The 22,352-nt window shown below is 34.4% G+C and overlaps 1 protein-coding gene across 5 annotated transcripts in view; it reads right to left on the bottom strand.

Annotated features, from left to right (window-relative positions):
- HELZ (helicase with zinc finger) overlaps positions 1–22,352 on the bottom strand; it is a 169,885-nt gene that overhangs the window by 104,260 nt on the left and 43,273 nt on the right. For all 5 annotated transcript variants that reach the window (XM_057501628.1, XM_036899734.2, XM_036899735.2 and 2 more), the window contains 7 exons: positions 19,984–20,108; positions 18,265–18,321; positions 14,182–14,233; positions 12,733–12,808; positions 10,473–10,671; positions 9,910–10,017; positions 8,564–8,861 (listed from right to left, as the gene is read on the bottom strand). In XM_057501628.1, the coding sequence (XP_057357611.1) occupies positions 8,564–8,861; positions 9,910–10,017; positions 10,473–10,671; positions 12,733–12,808; positions 14,182–14,233; positions 18,265–18,321; positions 19,984–20,108 (915 nt within the window). The remainder of the gene's footprint in view (positions 1–8,563; positions 8,862–9,909; positions 10,018–10,472; positions 10,672–12,732; positions 12,809–14,181; positions 14,234–18,264; positions 18,322–19,983; positions 20,109–22,352) is intronic.

The following is a 22,352-nucleotide window of genomic DNA, read 5'->3' as shown; positions in this document are numbered from 1 at the left end:
AAAAGTCTACAAACTATTGATCTCATTTATTACCTAAGATGTCAAAAATTAACTGTGGACAGTGACTACTAAGGATGCATTTTCCAAAAACCACTTTTCTTTCCCTACTTCATCTGAACTTGAGACAAATTTCTACCTCCAATCCTCTCACTTGTAAAAAGAAACTTGTTAAATCTGTTTAATTACCCACCCAACTTATAGTGCTTAAAGGTTGTTAGGTCCTAAGAGTTTCTCTTTAAATAGATGAGGGAGATGAGGACCCTCATAAGGGCACTGGACATGCTACTACAGGGGCTCATTTAACCCCCACCTGCTCCAGGTGTTAGCACCTGCTAACATCTAAACCGACATATGTACTGCTCAGGGCAGCCTGAGCCAGCACTTTCTTGATAAGTACTTTTCTTCCAACTAGATTAGGCTAAAATGAAAAATACTCTGGAAAAGATGAAAAGTGAACAGGTTATGATCAACACTCATAAAAACACATGAGAACTTAAAAGTAACTTATTAACCAACTCCAATAATAATTAATAATTAATAATAAATCTCAAAGCAAACATGAAAGATATTATAAACTTTTGGAATTTGTTACCCTAAAATATGGCAGAAGCTATAAATATGCTTTACAAGAAATTTATAAGAAAAAGTTAAAGATAATTAGAGCATACCTAATATTTTAAGATAACAAGGGAAGAGCTACTGTCAAAAATAGAATTCAAGGTTGGAATAACTAGTCTGATACAAGATACACTTCCCAAATTATCTCTTGCCCTTCTGATTACTGAGAATAACAGTGTTCTTGTTTCAGCCACAGTTACTATTCTAATACAGTAGCTTGTTTACAAAGGCTTGGTTTGTTTTGTCTTGAAGTATTTAGTACAGCAGACTTGAAAATTAGCCTTAACAAGACCTAAAGAGCAGATAAAGGAGAAAAAATAAAACCCAATGTCCTCTAACAAGGGCTGACACAGAAGAGGCTTGCAATAAATGCATGTTAAATAATTTAAAACACCTATATTTTTTTAGAAATGAGAGAGTATGAGATTAAATGATTCTTAACTCCAAAATCAGATACCACACTCTTCCTTAGGAACCATTTTGGTCTGTGGCTTTACAAGTCTTGACAGCTCAAATTAACAATAAAATAGAATCTAGAAGTTATCCCAAACTACCATCTTCAGCTATCCATTTCAATATTGTTCCTTTCAACAAAACTGCTACATGGAGGCAAGATGTACATCTCTTAGCTTATCATGTTGCTGTCCCAAATTTTCATCTCTTAAAGAGGCTAATAAAAAGTTAAACCAGCAAAGTAACAGCACCAGAGTACGTTATACTTTTACAAGCTTCTACTCAGTTACATTTCTCTTTTATTGACAAGTGAACTGTATATTAACATCTATTTTTCTATTGCTTTTCTGATCACATAATATTAAATATGTAATATTTAACACAGGTATAACATGTCATTAATTTACCAAAAACTCTGGCAACTGAAGATCATTTTCAAGTCATAGTAAATTTGAAAGTTAACATACATTGCTAGACTCAAAGTAGAGAAAGTATATACATACATACCAAATTTTAAAATTTGAATGTAAGAATTAATTTTCAATATGTAGTTTCCAGATATTCAAAGAACTCCAAAATCAATTTTGTCAAGCAAAAATTCTCCATTATTCAAAGTTCTGGTATTTAGTGTATAATGTAGTTTGTTTTCTAAGCAAGGGGAAAACAGTAATTTCCTTATTTTTTCCTAATTTCCTAAATTTTCCTTATTTGTAGATGTCTTTTGCCACATTTTTGAGGCACATCATTAATCCAAAAACAAATTTTTAGTACAAATAGTGTCTTTTCCTGAACCTGAATCTCACCAAGGGAAAAACACTGAAAAAAAAGCAAAGTCAAAGTTATATATATTCCTTGACCAGTTTGCAGGATTGCCATATAACAGGAAAAAAATTTATTCCTCCAAATAGACAAGGTCTGGATGCTTTAGATATCATGAAAATAATGTTTAAAAAAACCCAAAAACTATGGGTTTTTTTCTCAATTCAAATTTGAATTAATAAATAAGTAGAATTTTTAGTTCAGTAACAAACAATGAAAAGGACAAAAACCACATGATCATCTCCATAGATGCCAAAAAAGCATTCAACAACATTCAACATCCATTCATGATAAAACTCTCAACAAAATGGGTATAAAGGGCAAGTACCTCAACATAATAAAGGCCATATATGACAAACCCACAGCCAATCACACTAAACAGCGAGAAGCTGAAAGCTTTTCCTTTAATATCAGAAACAAGACAAGGATTCCCACTCTCCCCACTTTTATTCAACATAGTTCTGGAAGTCCTAGCCCTGGCAATCAGACAAGACAAAGAAATAAAGGGCATCCAGATTGGTAAGGAACAAGTTCAACTGTCACTGCTTGCAGATGACATGATGTTGTACACAAAAAAACCCTAAATAATCCACCCCAAAATGACTAGAATAACTGAATTCTGCAAAGTTGCAGGATACAAAATTAATACACAGAAATATGTTGCATTCCTATATACTAACAATGAACTAGCAGAAAGAGAAATCAGGAAAACAATTCTATTTACAACTGCATCAAAAGAATAAAATACCTAGGAATAAACCTAACCAAGGAGGTAAAAGACCTATACCCCAAAAACTACAAGACACTCATGAGAGAAAGTAAAGATACCAATAAATGGAAATACATCCCGTGCTCATGGGTAGGTAGAATTAATAGTCAAAATGGCCATACATACTGCCTAAAGCAATCTACAGATTCAATGCAATCCCTATCAAAATACCAACAGCATTTTTCAATAAACTAGAACAAATAGTTCTAAAATTCATAAGGAACCACAAAAGACTCTGAATAATCAAAGCAATACTGAGAAGGAAGAATAGAGCTGGGGGGATTACACACCCCGACTTCAAGCTCTACTACAAAGCCACAGTAATCAAGACAAACTGGTACTGGCACAAGAACAGACCCATACATCAATGAAACAGAATAGACAGCCCAGCTATAAACCCAAGCACATATGGCCAATTGACATACCACAAAGAAGCCATGGATAAACCATGGGGAAGTGACAGCCTCTTCAACAAGTGGTGTTGGCAAAACTGGACAGCTACATGTAAGAGAATGAAACTGGATTATTGTCTAACTCCATACACAAAAGTAAACTCGAAATGAATCAAAGACCTGAATGTAAGTCATGAAATCATAAAACTCATAAAAGAAAACAGAGGTAAAAATCTCTTGAATATAAACATGAGCAACTTTTTCCTGAACATATCTCCTCAGGCAAGGGAAATAAAAGCAAAAATGAACGAATGGGAGTACATCAAACTTAAAAGCTTCTGTACAGTGGAGGACATCATCAGTAGAACAAAAAGGCATCCTACAGTATGGGACAATACATTCTTAAATGACATATCCAATAATGGGTTAACATCCAGAATATATAAAGAACTCACACACCTCAACACCCAAAAACCAAAAAACCCAATTGAAAAATGAGCAGAGGATCTGACAGACACTTCTCCAAAGAAGAAATTCAAATGGCCAACAGGCACATGAAAAGATGTTCCACATCACTAATCATCAGGGAAATGCAAATTAAAACTACAATAGGTATCACCTCACACAAGGTAAGATGGCAAACATCAAAAAGACTAGGAACAACAAATGCTGCGTAGGATGTGAAGAAAGGGGAACCCTCCTACACTGCTGGTGGGAATGTAAATTAGTTCAACCATTGTGGAAAGCAATATGGAGGTTCCTCAAAAAACTAAAAATAGGAATACCATTTGACCCAGAAATTCCACTCTTAGGAATTTATCCAAAGAAAAAAAATTCCAGATTCAAAAGGACATATGCACCCCTGTTTACTGCAGCACTATTTACAATAGCCAAGATATGGAAACAACCTAAGTGTCCATCAGTAGATGAACGAATAAAGAAGATGTGGTACACATACACAATGGAATATTATTCAGCCATAAGAAGAAAACAAATCCTACCATTTGCAACAACATGGATGGAGCTAGAGAGTACTAATGCTCAGTGAAATAAGCCAGGCAGAGAGAGACAAGTACCCAATGATTTCACGCATTTGTGGAGTATAACAACAAAGCAAAACTGAAAGAAACAAAACAGCAGCAGACTCACAGACTCCAAGAAGTGACCAGCAGTTACCATAGGGAAGGGGGTGGGGATAAAGGGCACAGTAATTCACAATCCCAATATAGGTTGGTCATGGGGACAGTAGTACAGCACAGAGAATACAGTTAATGATTCTGTAACATCTTCCTATATTGATGGACAGTGACCCCACTGGAGGGGGTGAGGACTTGATAGTAAGGATAAATGTTGAACCACTGTGTAATGTATTTGAAACCAACATAAGACTGTGTATCAGTGATACTATAATAAGTAAAAAGAAAAACAAAGAAACAAACAATGAGTTAGAAGAAGAAATGTGTGCTATGTAACTTGACTTTAACTCTAAAGGAGGAATGCACTCATGTAACTAATTTCCATCATAAAATCAGTTTGACAGACACGGAGTGTTTAATTACTGGGGTCCACTGTGAATCTCTAAGAGGGAAATAATGCATTCACCATTTCCAAACTCACTTGTACATAGGACTCGACTTATTATTAATATAACACCTATTAATTTCAATGGAACTCAGTTTTGGAAACACTGATCTAATCAATGGTCTAGGATGACCTAAATTTATAACTTTGGAAGAGAAATGTATGCTTCTAGCATTCATTTAAGGACAAAAACTTACTTAAACAATAAACAGCAGCTAATCAAGTGCAGAAATGATATATTTCCTACTCAAATCTAGTTTCACACCATTACTACACTTCTTTGTGTGTGCAGAAAACAAATTATATTATGATATAATTTACAATATTATCAAAACTATATGAGAACATGATAAAGCCCAACCATAATTCAGTCCCCCAATTCCCAAATGCATTTGACCAACTTGTACCTGGAATGACACTTTTCTCCTAATTCCAGGCCAAGGAATATCAAATGAATTGGGTGAGGCTGGAGGTGAAATCAGCCAGGCTGTCACATTGTCACAAATTTAACAAAGAAGTTCTCTGCTCTCAGCATCTCTAAACGTTATCCACACAAGTATTCCAGGACAAGATACAAATAGAAGACTGACATTGTACATTTTTATTTTTTCAGAATGTTTATAAAATTGTGATTTCTCATAAAAGATCTTTTGTCCTCAGTCCTTGTGCTGCAATATGCAAATGACTAACCAGCACTAATATAGAAGCAGAAAATAATATACTGTTTATACCGTGCTTTCATTTCTTCAAAATTCTGTTGGAACTCTGTACACAGTTCACAATGAAATAAAAATAGTCACATAATAAAAATTTAAGGAACTTTACAAAAACATCAAGATATTCAATGACATCAGTTTTAAGAGTAGGGAAAATATCAAAGATAGAACTAAAGATTAGCTAATTCAGACCAAGAGAGTCAACCAATGTCATCTAGCCTGCCTAAACCTAAACTTAAGTTTTTCTTTTTAAAATATTCAAAATCTCATATCAGAAAATATATTTTGTACATTTGATATTGTTTTCTTGTAATGTTTTTTTTCTGTCCTTGAAAGGCAGATTTCACTACGTGAAATTGTTTTAATGTTTCCAAATTAGTTCAAGAAAATGCTTTTTTTAAAGTTATTTTCTATAACTTAACTACTCAGAGGCGAAAACTTGTTTAAAAGAAAACAAGCAGAGATATCAAACTGCAAAGAAGTCACTAAAAAAGAACATAGTATCTTAGCAGAGGTATAGTACTAATTCCAAATGGGAGGATATCCTTATCTGTATTAATTCCCTCTACAATAGCTAAATGAAATACAAAATTCATTACATTTTCAAACTGATATATTAGAAACATCAGAAGGGGAACTATTTCTTCCTGTTACCATGCTCAAAACATCAATCATCTTGGACAACTTCTCTTCCACCCACAACATTACATTTTCTTGCCCAGAGCCATAGGTGCTATGCTTTAGCGGCTAGGGTCTTTCTTGGCTTTTTAGTCCATCTCCCAGCACCCTAGTCCCAGTCATCATTTTCTTAAAAATTCTTTTCTCCTCATACTTTCTTCATTCTATTTGTAAGCCAGAAATTATCTTAATCATGGCTAATGGTAAAAATAATAGCTATAATAGCTACTGTTTACTAAATGCCTACTGTGTGTCACACATTGTGCAAGGTTTATTCTAGTTCTCACTAGAATCCTCTAAGACAGCTATCACTAGCCTCACTTTACAGGTGTTTCCACATGAAACTCAGATATGTTAAGTACTCTTCCCAGGGTCACATAGATAACTAGTAGAAAATCAGAATTCAAATCCAATTCAATTTGACTTGTAAGTCTGTCCACACTCTTTTTCTCCGACTAGAAAAGTGCACACAGCTGAGGCAAAAGTAGTCCAAGTACCTCAATCTGTCAAGCCCATGAGGGTTCTCAAAACAGTCACCTTGGACAACTTCTCTTCCACCCATGATACTGCATTTTCTTGCCCAGAGCCATAGGTGCTGTGCTTTAGCAGCTCAGGTCTTTATCTTGGCTTTTGAGTCCCTCTCTGTGTACCCTAGTCCCAGTCACCACTTTTTTAAAAAGTTCTCTCTCTTCCTGCTTTCTTCATTATATTTGTAAAGCCAGAAATTATCTTAATCACGGCTAATGGGAAAAATAATACCAATTTACTAAATGCCTACTGTGTGTCAGACATTGTGTAAGTCTCATGACCACCTTCTTTATCTGCCTTAATAGTATCATTTACTCTCACATCTTATTGCAACATTTAACATTTTGTATTATTAAGTTAGGCTTTCATTCACTAGTACAGATTCTCGAGACTTACAAACTTATTTCTATGGGAAAATGAGTCATGAGTTACAAACCACCAATCTAAAAGTAAACATAAAATACAAGCCACACGGTAAGCCAAGAATATTCTTTTAGATTTATATTTGACAGGAGGGGATACACGTTGGTCTCTCTTTTATGATTTAAATCTCTTCATGATTTAAAAAGGATTCTTCCTAGTAAGTTCTTAAGTACTCGATTCTAAAAGCAACTTACTAAATCAGAGGTAGGCAAACCATGGCGTGCAAGACAAATTCAACCCACTGTTCTTTTTGAAAATAAAGTTTTATTGGAATACAGTCATGCCCATTCATGTACATACTGTCTACAGCTGCCTTCTCATTACAGTGAGAGCAGAGTAGTTGCAAGAGACTATCTGCCCTGCAGCACCTGAAATATTTACTTTCTGGCCCTTTCCAGAAAAAATTTGCCAAATAATTCCTATAGTAGTAACTATAAATCAAATATTTTTGTCAACTATATCTTTTTGGCCATAGGAATTAACATAATCAGATTTCAAAGAGTACTGAGAAGTTGACAAAAACATAATACAACATAACAAAAACAGGTACGTGAGAAATAAGGGTAAAATGAAGTCTGAGTAATATCAGCACATATACAAAAAGGGAATGCCTAATTGTTTGATCTGAGCACAAATGCTGCTTTAACCTTACTAGCAGATAAAGAAGAAGAAAGACCAAGGTTTACCTCTTCATTAGGTCCAAAACATAAAATCTTAGCATTTGCTCACAAAAAAAGCTTCTCAGTTCTTATAAATGGGACACCGTGGTACACAATGAAAAACATTCTCCACCATATGGTTAGTTATAGTGAATATAGCAAGCCTTCATACAGCTCTGCTATATGAAGTGTTAAATAAATATTTAGTGTTCATTACATAAAATAAAGAACCTATAAATTCAACCAAGACCCAAAGAAATGTAGGCTAACATGCCCTGTCCTTGCCCTGCTGGATCTTGGCATAAAATTTAGGTATAGACAGTAATATGACAGTATACGAAATAACTCATCATCTTCTGTGCGGGCTTACATGTTGAAACCAGCCACCTCTTCCCAAGAACACAAAGCAGACCCTATTAAAGGCACCTTGGTCTCCTTTATACTAGTGAATAAACAAAACCAACTTATGAAAGCTTATATTTAGGACTTTTCATTCAGAGATAATATACTAATATCAGCAAAGTTAACTGGACAGTCAGTCAGACATGGAAATAGACATTGTAGGTGTGTTCATAATTACCATTAAAATTATATTCTACCCCAACTAATACTGAAAGATTTTATTGCGCTACCACCATCTTACTTGAAAAATGAAGTTGGTAGACCAAAACAGACCTGATCATCTACTCGTACAAGTTTGGGGGCCCTCAAAGCATGTTTTGCCTGATGTCTGTATAAAGAGAAAAGGGTATAATGTGAACCATTCTAATTCCATTACACAGCTAATGAGTCAATTGACTTGGGACGTTTTTCCTTATTATTCCCTCTCTATGCACGGAATATTTAGGGGCCAATACATATCTTTTAATGTTGTTATTATAGTGCCTTTTAATACATGGTATCAGGGGAAAAAAGTCTAAATATTACCTTCTGTAGAAGCTGCATCAATCATTACTCTTTGCATGAGTACTGGTTCCAATCCAAAGTCGAAAACTATGGTTTGGCGAAAAGTTCCAAATATTTCTGTGTTAAATGCTATCCCGACTTTATACACGTAATGATCTAATCCATTTTGGACCATCTTTCCTCCTATCCATTCTTGACAGTTTTCTGGGACTTCTTGTGATACCTGGGTAGTACTATCTCCGGCAGATATTGCAATGATACTAAAATGAGGACGATGAGCATCATAAAGCAATGCTACACGATACAGCATTCTTGCAGGCTACAAGGAAGTTAAAATAATTCATTGAGTACAAAGGGGTGAAAAATCCAATTGTAATTGGGCTCTTCAATGAAAATATTTCCATAAGGAACTTCTACTTTCCCATGCTTCTAAGATACTGTTTAAAATACAAACTGTGCTCATGAGCCATTTAAGAAAAAATTAGAATGATTAAAAAAGTTAGCTGTTAAAATGATATCTTTATAATGTCAATTATACCGCAATAAAGCTGAAATTTTTAAAAATGATGTATTTATGAGACATCACTAGCCTCCCTGCTCTTCCTGTGATATGTTCATCTTTCACTGTGGCAAAAGCTATCACCCTGTATGACCATCGACCTCCAACTTTCCATACCTTGGCCTGAAAAGGTTTTATTTTGCCTCAAGTAGGAAGTGTTCATAGGAGGGCAGTTACCTCTGAAGGCACTGGATTGGGTTCAAGGCCGAAGCCAAACATTCCCAGATTTTTCATCCCAAGATGCAGCTGGACAGTGGAAGAAATGCCACCAAAAATACACAATACTTTTCCACTGCACAGATTCAAAGAAAATTTTGACTTTGCTTCATTCTTAACCTTTGAATATTATAATTCAAGAGGGGAAAAACTGAAAATGTCTCATATTAAAAACCCATTTTTACAAAATTTGTGAGTTTATCAAATCAAACATAAAAACAAGTTGTCATTGTTTAAATATCTTAGAACTGCCAGATTAAACAATTCAATTTTTAAATAGTTAATTATAAGCCATGAACCCCATCCTATGTTCCAAATTTGGAAGACAATATGCCAAAGACCTCTTTACCAAATAAATAAATAAGCAACCATCTAAACATCTAAAAAGATTTTATCTCAAAAATCTAAAAATAATTATACCTTAAATGATCAAAACACAGATATACACTTTAGCACAATATAGAACCTACATTAAAATGTACTTGGATTCAAACATTTTCAATGCCCTTTAACACAGAGATTTAAAAGTCCAAAAAAGCTTTAAGGAAAATGAAAAAAAAATTACGTTCTCTAATTAGCATAAAATTCATACCTTACAAGTGAGAGCAAAGGTCCATGTCTGATGAGATTTTTTGGTGTTGACAGTAACCGACAGATCAGGGTTATGCTCTACCTTTACTCCTTCTATACATTCACTAAGCTGAAATTAGAGAGGAATTAATGTTATGGTTTTATTCCTAAAAGCACAAACAAAAACTTCTGGCATGGTAAATAAATATCAACAGTAAAGATGTTGATGGAACTGTTAACAAAGCAAGGTATTTTATACATTAATTTTCAGTTAGTTGGGTAACAAAATATAAAGCTAAAAGAAGATAAAAGAAAATTTACAACAGAAAATGGCAGTAAAAACACCCTACATGAAAATAAGTTAACATAACACCTGCCAATCTCCAAACAAATGGCTTAGCTCTGCTCTTTGGTTTATTAGCAAATGGGTCTACTTTTGCTACTAACATACTTTATCAACAGTCAAGTTTTTCATATAAAGGATAAGGAAAAAGCCAAAATATAGGACACAATGAAGTCAAGACTAAAACAAATCATTGCTTAAAACAAACAAACAAACAAAAAAATGCAGTTTATTTTCCTCACCACTTTCTCAGGAGATAATGAATTCATCCACTTTTCTATCAAGGTTTCCATGTAACTGCCTGAGAGCTGTTTATTTTCATTTTGTTGTTTCAATTTTATCAACCGTGAAGCATATCTTTTCTGCCATTCTGCTAGTTCTTCCTGGGAATGTGCTGAAGTACACTGGGCACCATACCTACAGATTCCTTGCTCTAAAAATCTAAGTAGAATAGGAAAGACTGTTTTATCATATACTTTGTTGGACCATTTAAAAGATAAACTTCCAGCATTTGCCCTCTGACTCCTCAACAACAAAAACAAAACTTCATCTCCTGAAAGCCCATATTTATCACACTGTCTTGCACAGAGGAGTAAGCAGAGGTTTAAAGAACATTTACAACAGTTACTCAAAACAGCAACTCCCCAGATTTGCTGACCTCTTTCTTTGGAATAAGGGGATGCTAAAGCAGAACATAATCATAACCACACCCACCCACAAAAACCAGCATTGAAAAGGTAGCTTCCTTTGTGATAAAACAACTCTATCAGACAATTCCTTTTAGAGCAGAATTTTCCTAAAGCAACACTGACATCAAGTGGATTAGTTCATCAAACACAGGTATGCCTTACTTGCCAAAATGATATGGCCTAAAGAAAATCTTCTACATACTGAAAATTTGACTCTGAAAAAAATTTCAATATATCATTAAATTATCAGTGTAAGGCTTCTACTTTTCACCTTCAAATCTAATGCCTGTCCTCTTTTCTACATTACTATTACCTATATTTCACTGAAAATATTAGAGTATATTAATTTGCTTGATGTTTTAAATAAATTAAGAAAAAGTTTTATAGTAGATCACAATTAATTCAATAGTCACATTGTATTTTTCAGTGCGTAAATTCATAAATGTTCATTTTAAAGGATACAGAGTTAGTGGTTTCTCATATTTATGACTCAAAAAATGCAACTGACAATTCAGTGGTCAAAACAGATAAAAATGCAAGACTTTGATCATTAATTATTTTTTAAGTTTTAAACACCCTGCAAAATTATGGGTCCAACCAGTTTGTAAACATTTGAAACATAAGAAAATTAATAAGAGGCCTTCTGAGAGAAAAAAATGAAAATTAAACTATAAATGGCAAAATGTAGACAAGAGGTTATATTAAGATAATTTTTCAACCAGAAAAATGTTGATAATAAGAAATACAAAATGAACCACAGCACAATATAAATTATCAGTTGGTTCACCCTATTTGAAAAGATAAGTACATTTAAAGCTTTTCTTAATGGTATACAAAGTACTTGAACTTAAATTATACTATTTATTATGTTTTCATGCTTCATAAGGTACATTTAAAATCATGCATTTTTTTCTCTTAAGTATGTCTTGGCCAAATATTTCTTTGTCTTTCTATTGTTTTGTTTTAAATTACTTTCTAAAAATTGAAAGTCTGATATTCTTATCTGGACTATAAATTTTTCACATTTTCTTTACAAAGGACTGTATTCTACCTCTTGTAAAATACAATGCCACCAAGATTTCCAAATTTAGTTTCTTTATTTCTACTGTAAAATCAAATCGGATGTCTTGCCTATTTAATCACCAAAACTACACATCAAATATCGTTCACTATCAAAAGCAATCTAGAGTAATGAGACTTCATAACTAAAATCCCACTAGTTACAAGTTCTTATAAAAAGAACCAAAGAGGTCACTTATCTAAATGTGACTTTAATAACTCTCTATCTTAATACATAATTATTAAACTTTGAAAGGTTATCTCTTCAAATAAAAATTACTCATAAATCCTATATAAAGATTACATGGTTTTCTTTTTTTAAGAAAATTTATTAAAATAATTTAACATTTTTTCATCTTTTATGCTGTATTTCGATTTATGTAATTTCAATTTCAATCACTGTAACTTCAGTAAATTTCACATAAACAGGAGACCAAAAATTAAATTCAGTCATAATAATCCAACTGGTATTTTAAAAAATCTCTAAACAAAATCTTAACAATCTCCATCCAGATCATTGTCATTTGTCATTAAAAGAAGGCTCATCGATATGACTTTTATTATTTAATAACAATGACCATTATGGCTTCTGTTTCAAATTGAAAATAAACCATCTTACTCTTATATTCAATCATTATCAATCATATTTCTTCCTTCACATATTGTTTGAACTACTACTTTTCAAACGTGAAGGAAAATTAACTATCCTTTGAATAAAGACATGTCATTGGTTTAAAAAAAAAATTCACGTTACCTTTTACACAAAGTATATTCCTCGCTGCTTGTGATTCCCCTAGGTGGTGGGCGGAAATGCCAACCATTACAAGATCCTAGAGAGTAATCAGGATATAGTCTTATCATTTGAAGCTTGCTAATAATTCTGGTATTTTAACGTGTAAGAAACACTTTAAACTCTCCAGCAACATCATCCCAGATGATGTAAAAAGGACATGACATACTTGCCTCTACCGAAAAAGTAATCTACCAATCAAATGAGTTAGATCAATTAACCATAGGAAACAAATCACTGAAAAAGCTGTTCCCCAGCAGCTGAGTGAAGCCGATGACCCTATCTCTCTATCCGAGCAACTGGTGGGCCTATTTCCAGGTCAGTCTCATCCCAAACAACTAAAGGGAGGATGAGGGCATGCCTGTCATTTTTAACTATGAAATTTCTCTATCAGGAATTACTTCAGGAATGACAAAATTATCATATCCTGGAAGGAGATTTTATAAAATAATTCCATTATGGCATAATGAATGAGAAGAAATTCCATCCACGTTTCTTAGGATCTGTCTGACATAAGTCAGTGTATAGAGTAATCCTTCTTTACAACTGAAATAAAGTTCAAAAAATTGAATTCTGAGATAGGAGCTAAAAAAAATAACATTTGTTTGTTTCTGACTACAATAAGCTTTGATTCATTTACATAAAATGTTCCAAATAAACCAAGGAAAATAGGGTTTACAAAAGAAAAGGCTACGGCTACAGAGGCTGGGCAGTGACAAGTTTTCAAGAACATTATGGCCTTTCTCTATTTCCTCACAAGTCACATGCCCCCATCAAAAAAACAAAAGACATTCAGCCAAGTTGAGTTTAAGGCTGTATAGCTGTGTGATTGGAAAAATTACTACACCTCAATAAATGCCAGTTTCATCACCTATTACAAAGATGACCAGGGCTGAGAAGCCAGTACACGTCTTTGTGAAAGCCACTAACTACCACAATACACGGTAGCTAGCAAGTGTCCAACAAATGCTGGTCTCTCTTCCCTTTCCTCCGGTAAGAGAAGAGAAAATCATGGAGTTTATCTGCGGAAGGAACAACTCAGCTTACAGATCAGAACTTCCAAAAAGTGGTATTACACTAGCCTGGAGAGAGAGACAGACTAAAAGACCTCCCTCACAATGTAGAATTCAGCAACTCTAGACTGCTAATAATGAGATTTAAATTCAGAACTACATGGAGGCAGGAAAAATGAAATAGAGGACCTCTGGAGTTACTCCTACCTCCACTATTCCATTATTCTATCAAAAGGGGCCAGTGAAAAAATTGTCTACATCCCCAACCTATTCTTAAAATTAATTTATATTTTTGCCTACACATCCACTTACATATACTGTAAATTTCTTCCCAATAATCAATAAAAAAGCAATGCCCAGAACTACAGCTACCAAAAGTTACATGGAATTTGGTACTTACCCTCTTCTAAGTCTTCCACATGATATCCAGAGAGGATGTTACTAGTTGCTGTCTGCAATTTTCCAAATGAAAGACATTTTTATAATAAGAAATGACCAGTTGATATTGAATTAAACTTGGACATTTTCAACATTTTTTAAAAGGTTGAGTTTGAATACTCAGAAATTCTTAATAAGCATTAATATTGCAAATGATATTTTTGCTGTTTGCTCTATGTTAAACTATATTTAAATACAGAAAATAAGTACTTGTGTGGCCATCTTTAAGGAAACTGATCCCTTACATAAAAATTACCTGGTACCAAAGGAAGAGAAGTCTAAGTCCCCAATCCTGAGCCCCATAGCATTGTACTTTCCATCCATTCATTCATTTCACTCTCATCTTCCCAACATCTAGAGAACGGCTAGCTAGCAAGGCACATTCTCCTGCATCTAGTGGAGTGCCACCACCGGGGAAGCTGGGAGCACATCCTGCCAAGTCCCCCTCACTCTGGGACGAGGTCTTCTCCCACAGTGGAGCCCACGGCTGGGGACCCACTCACTCTGACTTCCTGGATTTCTTGACTCCCTTCGTGCAGATGAATCCCCAACCTGCCCCTCTGGCTCCAACTTTAAGTTCCACACTCACAATTTGAATGGAGTGCCTGCCTCAGCACTTTTTCTTAACTACGGTATAGCATTTTACATGCTGGATCAGTGTCAGCCATCTACAGATCCTCTGTCAACAATCTGCAAGTGCCTTTCCTGTATTCCCATACCTCACAGAGAATCTGGCACATAATGGTGCCCAGTAAATGCTGGATGGGTGGGTGGATGGATGGATGGATGGAAGCACCCAAGCACCTCAATGACAGTAAGTCAAAACAAAATTCATCGACTTTACCCCAAATCTCATCCTCCTTCAGAGCTCCTTATCTCCAGTTAATGAATTCATCTTCCCCAAAGTGAGACAGACTGAAATTCTGAAAGCCATCTTGAACTCCCTCTTCTGCCCTGCTCCAAGGATTCTCCAAATCTTGCCCAAGCCAGTCTCGAATGCCTCATACTCCCTACTCATTACTACTTGTCATCACTACTTGTCTCTTCTACCCCTGAACCAACTGACTGCCAACCTTACCCTGTACCAAGTCATCTCTTGAGTTTTCACTTAGCTGCCCATCCTATATAACCTCAGTTCCCACATTCCTGCCTCCCTGGTCTCCCCAAAGAGTGTGAATCATTCGTTCCCCAGCTTTTACTTCCATTACATCCCTTAATGAACACAGGCTGCTCTACAGGTACATTAGCTGTATGTATCTCAGACCAGCCCACCGGATTTTTTCCTAGGAATCTCAACTTTGTAAAACCCACAGCATCTTGAACAGCACAGGTGCTCCACAAATAATGAACTGAATCAGAAGGAGGAAACAGTACCCTAAAATGAAATTTGGAATGTCCCGAACCATAGAAATAATGTCACAAATGCTAAGTGGGCATAACTGAAACAATGGTATCACTATAATTTATGTGTCATTGTTAAACTGGACTTTTTAGACTGGGTTGGAATGAAATCATTGTATTTTAAAAATTACTAGTAAGTTTTTAAACACAGCCCATTCTTTCTGTAAAATGAGGATTGAATATAAGACTACACAAGCTAACAAATCAATGAGGAGTAACTGCTCATGTGACAAGGGTTCTATGCTCATACAAGATATGTGAAAAGATCTCTTTAAATTTTACAAGTGAAGAGTAGGCGCCATAGTCCCACACTGGCCCTTAAAATATGATTCTACCTATATAAAATTTACAAAAATAAAAGCTAAAAATTCACACCAAGTATGAATTTAAAGTATTTCATCTAAAAATTCTATCAAAATTAATTAAACAAATATGCAAGAAAATGGGAATAAAATGTTTTGGTCATAAAATAAAGCCAAAATCATTTATATTTGTTAGAAGGGAAAAACCCATGGTGTGTTCCACAAGCGAGCATCTGCAGCGATTGGCCAATGGGCAGCGAGTGCCTGTGCTGACACTGCGGTTCTCAGCCTGGGGGGTCAGCGAGGAGCACATCCTCATCCGAAGGGCTGGTATAAATCAGAAGCTGGGCTTCAGCTGGGCATTTGGCTACCATGGGTTTTAGTTTCCAAGATACTGAGTTTAGTTTTATTTAAACATATGCTCAGACCCTAAAACTGAAGAGCAACATTCATTAGCTTAGATCTTCAGTTTTTACTGATGCCTTCAGGGAAAGCAGCCAATTTCATATTGCTAGAACTTCTATAAATTTGCAAATAAATCTAGTGATTTGATACTTTAAGTTTTACTAAAGAGCATGTAGTGTTCTTGTTTCCATTAGTCAGCGTTTAGTTCCATGTCTTTATTCTTATCCACAAGTATTAACAAGTTAAATACCAGCTCAGCCCAATCTTTAAATAACAAATTGTCACATTTTTTAATGTCATGGGCAATAATAAATAAGGGTAGCATTGTTTGTCAGCATTTTCAACGTGGATTTTTATTTTCAATAGTATCAGTTCACTAACCAAAAAAGAATACTACTTTAGTCACACAGAAAAGAAACGATAAGCAAAACTTAAGCCACCTCTTCCAAAAGTATAGTCACAAAATAAGACTTAAATGATAGTTGTGGCTTTTCATACAACAGGATTATAAACATTAAACATCAAAGTTTGCAATGTATATTTTTGTGTGACTATCAGATGTAAAGTTGGTCATTCAATAAGGCCAAGCCAAAAATCTTAATAAAATGAAAGGTCATCTTATTTTACATTCACATTTTAGAAGTCTAAAACATTTGTAATTGTCTTCTTTTACTCCTTAGAAATTAAAAGACTATATATATCCAAGAAAAAAAATGGCTTTGTAGTTAATTAGAGCTTACTGATTCTCAGTTAATTCACAGTAAGATAACATAAGACAAAGAACATGATATATATTTTTAAAGCCCATATACTTGTGGCAAAACAAACAGTATCTTCATCCAGCTTATGTAAATCATGGTGACCATCTTCTTTGCTTACTTTTTGTTGATAGGAACTGTGATACATTATCAGATTTGGAAGGGAAAGTAATTACAGGAGGTCAAGGTTAACAGCCAGGGTCCTCTCCACCTGTCCAGAGCACCCTCCAGCTCATTCTCCATGAGACTGCACCTTCTTAACCCCCAGCTCTTCGTTTACCTGTCCCATCCCCTGACCACCCAATCCAGTTATTTTTCCATCACAGAAAGCTCATTCTTGTCCCTTATACTACCTAACCTCTATGTGAATCACACTTTTAGTTGTTTAATTGACATATTTATGCCTACCTCTTCCCCAGACTTCAGCCCCCCAGAGAAGAAGGGTCTTGGTCAGTGCTGTACTCCCCGCACCAGGCAAGGACCCAGCACACAGCAGATGCCAATTTTTGAATAAATAAGCCAATCAGTTACTTTACATGGGCTTCCATTTATGATAAAAGCTGCCAAAAATGGCTGTTTTAAAAATGAGACATCTAAATAAGAACACTTTTATAAGCTTGTATAAGGAATAGAAATTTGATACGTAGAATGCTTTGAGCCTTTTACATACCATTGCTGTCCCTGGGCTTCCATGTGTCATTCAAGTGCTTAAAGTGCTTCACAAGAGCATATTTTTGTTCACCATTTACCCTGATACACATTATTTCCATTTCCTAAACCCATCCACTAAGAGCAACCCTTAAATCACAGACTTTTTTTAGTTGCACATAAAAACACAAAAGGGTTAAGGAGTATCTTCAATGACAGTACTTCCTAACAACCAGATGTAGTTGAACACTAGTATTTCCTAATCATCTCCCCACTTGTTGGCCAGAGACAGCTAACAAGAATTAGGAACAGAACAAAAGACCTGGGATGCAGAGGACACATGAGAAAAGCAAAGTTCCTAAGATAGGACCAAGCTGGACTACAGGAAAAGATTGGAAGGTTCCACTAGCCCACCTTTACAGCCTTGCTTTCTTGGAGGATGCCCAATGATTTTCCAAATTTTCATACAGAACACTTACTAGCCAGATTGAGTTAAACTCTTTCCAAAGAGAGCCACTGAAATAGTCTTACCTCTGTTTCTGTGAGAAGTGTTTTTAGTCTTGTCAAATCTTTTGTTACCATCCCATTCTGAAAAGGTGAATGAAAAGGGAAAAACCAATTTGCATATTAGTTCTTTACTATGGGGACTTAATTCCTCAGCCACTTCTAAGGTTTATCTGTAAAAAAACAACCATGCTACCTTCATCTCCTATCCCCACTACCACTAATGGTGATAATAGAGCTAATTATCTATAAGGAAAATTTAAGAGATTAACAGGACAACATCTACAGTATGCCCTAAAAACACTGTATTTACCTTCATTAGGAGTTTAAAAAATCAGTTCAATAAAACATTCACAACAGGTATCACTGAAGAGCAAGATAGGTAAGTGAAGAGAAAAATAAACCTGAACTTTTTTTTAACTATCTTTTTTCCTAAAACTAATGGGCTTTTATTTGCAAAATGGTAACGTCAGTTACCCATGACTCAGATTCACACAAAATGATCACACCACTTTAAAGATAGCAAATTTGTAAAGCTGCTCAAGGAAAACATACAAAATATTCACTCTTCTGAAATTCAAATTTCTCTTAAGCTTTAAAAGCAAATTACTTCTTTCTAGTTTTAAGTTTCAAAACTCAACAGGTAAAACTGTGTAAAATGCTTTACATAGAAATGTTCCTTAAGGACAGAATTATCTTATTAATAAAGAAGGGATATATTCTTTACTAAACAGCTATACAATTTTGCTGTATTCATAATACATCTTAGTTTATCCATTTGTGAACTACTATTAAATCAAAAAACATTGCTAAACCAACTAAACAATTCACTGCATACTAATTCCTTAGAAATTAGCTAAATTATCCTCTGAGATGGGTAATTACATTAAACTCAGAAGTATACCAAGTACTTTCCTAATGTTTTTTTGACCAAATATATTCATTTGCAGTGAAAACATAACTTTGCTCCAGATTTTCACAATTCATATCAATTCAGAAGAATAAATAAGGTATGGGAATTCATGCTGTATAGCAAAATATACATATACTTTCTTGCCTTCATTATTTTTCATTATGACTCCTGAAAAAATATCAGCAAATTTCATGACAATTACCAAATGGTGAAAAGTTATATCTCTTTTCTTCCAAAAGTACAGATTGACAACTCTAATGTTCCAAAATGTAGCCTTTTGATGATCTCAGCCAAAAAGCAGACAAAATTCTAGAAAATCAAATGCTACATTAAAAAAAAAAAATTGATCCCCAAGTCTGAATACAATTAGACAGCTCCATCAGAGTGGTCATGAATATTAACTTACAGACACACCACCTTCAGAAATAAAGGTAATTATTGCTTAGGTTAGATAAATTCAAGCATTTTATAAAATAAACGGTTTAATTGTTGAGAACCCTAAACAATCATATGTCCACAAGAGTATTTTTTAACTCAAAAAATGTTTCCAAGGTCTGTTCAATTGTATCTTTAAATAAAATCCTTCAGTTATCCTATATTTTTAAAGTTTTAAAAAGTACCTGCAGTCCCTACATATCACAAACTACAAGAATCCAATGACTAAACATCAGTTCGTTGTAGAGAAATGAGTCTCTCAAAATATTCATGCACTTTCATTTCTGATAGGAAGAAATAAGAGGACAAATGCACACTATTTTTCCCTACAATATGCCAACAAAGTCAAATTAATGAATCCCTTCTGTACACATTCAAAATTAGAGCTCACAACGTACCAGGGACTCTCCTGTCAGTGACTTGGCAAGAATGTTGGCTACAGGTTGGAGCTTTCCTTTCAGCTGCATGCAGCAAAGCACCGCCTGAAATGCCCCATCTCCCTTGGCCAGTCCTTCTCCCAGCACTGTCGTGAGAGAAAGCCACCATTAACCTCATGACATTCAATATGCATTTTTCTTAATTGTAATATTAGCACACTATCACAAGTATGACTTATTAGAGGAAAACAGTGATGTTTCAGTTCTGTCCACGACATCCATGAAGACAAGAAAAAGCATGGGGCAACCTAACCCACTACAGCCTACAGCCAGAACAGGATCACACCAAAATCACAGCAAGGAGAAATAGTCTTAAAGATCTCCAGTGAAAAATACTGTTCAACCTATGATTTCTGAGAAACGAGGGCTTTTAAACTGCAGAGATATTCATTGAATAAAGTTCTCACATTTTTCACAGTGACACAAGAGATCCCATACTATTAAAATACCTAAAAATAGAAACCACAAATCTCACCATTTGAAATTCCTAAACAATTAACAATTAGCCTTTTTCAAAACCAACAAGATTCACTAAGGACCCAATCATCAAATGGTCAAATGCTACAAGTGTTTACAGATTAATTTAATATAATCACAAAGAGTACATATTTTTAACAATACAGAATATATCACTTTTATGCCATGTCATCTGAGATGATTTCTCATGGCAACTGCTAATGGTTCAACTAGGGAACTACTCTGTATCCTCCTTACTGCTAAGTCCAAAATTCTATTTTTAGTTTGTATAATTTTAGCTTCCTTTGTAAGATAATAATTTGATGAAAGAAAAGGTTTTGGAAACTGCATTTTTTTATAATTATTTCCAAATAAATGTTTCTCCTAAATATCAGTTTACTATATTGCATACTTAAAATCCATTGGATCTGTTCAAAAAATATTCTGGTCATACTGAACACAGCCTTTCATTATACTGTTCAATGTTTTCATGACACAAATAACATTATAACAACACCAATAAAATTCTGCTTAAAAGATCACCATAAGCTCACCACTCAACTGAACAGTTTTCATTTATTCATGTTCTCTTCCAAGTTTTATCAACATTCACTTAATTTTACATGATTGTAACTGATGTAAATGTAACTGTTGTATTCTGTTTTATTTCCCCTGGGTACATTCAATATTTTCCGTGTTATTAGTGCTTATATTATTGCCTATATGAAGTTTCATCAAGTAGATATATCAATTTATTCAGCTATCCCCTTGATCCAGAACAATTCCAATTTTTAACTATTAAAAATAACACTGCAATAAACATCTTTATGTATGTATTCTTTATTCAATCAGATTGCTAAACTGAAAGTTCCAGTCTTTCTGTGTTTTATTCAGTTACTTTTAGTTTGGACCAACTGTTGTCTCCTTAATCCACATTTACAGATCACATCTACTCAACTGTCACTGGATTCCAATAAGCGAATAACTCCATGAGTATCATTAAGACTGTCATTGAACATCTTATAAAATTCCATGGTAAGCCCACATCTCCCTCAGATCTTACTATTCCTAAAACTATTCAAATATGACCTTGGCAATCACTTTCTCTCTCTGGCCCCTCAGTGTGGTCATCTGTAAAACAGAAACGTGTATAAATCTATTGTAAGGAGCAAGTGATAACAATGCAAGTAAAATGCTTTGAAGAAAAACGACAGTCCTTCTTAAGGTCTAGACTACCTGCATTTGCTCAGACTGCTTCCTGCCATATAAAATGGAGTTGAGAGTAGATACTTGATAAGATTGTGGTAAGGATTGTTAATATATAAAGTATTGAGCACAGTCTCTCCATAAGAGTTTCCGAGATTTTACCTTTCCCTTCTCAAATTTATAAAGCAGTATTGAGAATTGCTAAGGAAATATCCTAGTTCCTTTTCAGTAACTGAAATTTAAGAAATTGGTTGTGAAAAGCTAATGTTTCTAGGGAATGAAAAAAATCTAAGAATATTTCAATCTTAAGGGATCATGTCCTGTTTAAAAAGCATTAAGTCATGTGATATTTTACAAATACCTCTCATCATCTTTGTTTTCATATAAGGTATTTGCTGAATTTTATTTTATTGCTTCAAAATTATGGTTTTTTCTCCCTCTCTTTTTTTAACAAGAAGCAGTACTGATGTACTTTTTCCAGCTATTGCCTTTAAATGCAATTCGATTTATGTCTTGTAGGATCCCACATTTAGAAGTATAGCAAAGCAATAATCAACAATTCCAGATATAAAAACTCTCGTTATTGTATCATGAAACAAAATTAAATTGCAATACTGCTCACCTGGTCCCTTATCATCTGTAGTATCTTGAAAAAGCTTGAAAGAAAA

Source organism: Manis pentadactyla, chromosome 4 (genome assembly GCF_030020395.1).
Source record: "Manis pentadactyla isolate mManPen7 chromosome 4, mManPen7.hap1, whole genome shotgun sequence".
In the NCBI taxonomy this organism is placed as follows: Eukaryota; Metazoa; Chordata; class Mammalia; order Pholidota; family Manidae; genus Manis; species Manis pentadactyla.
This window is presented reverse-complemented; position numbering and strand designations above follow the sequence as displayed.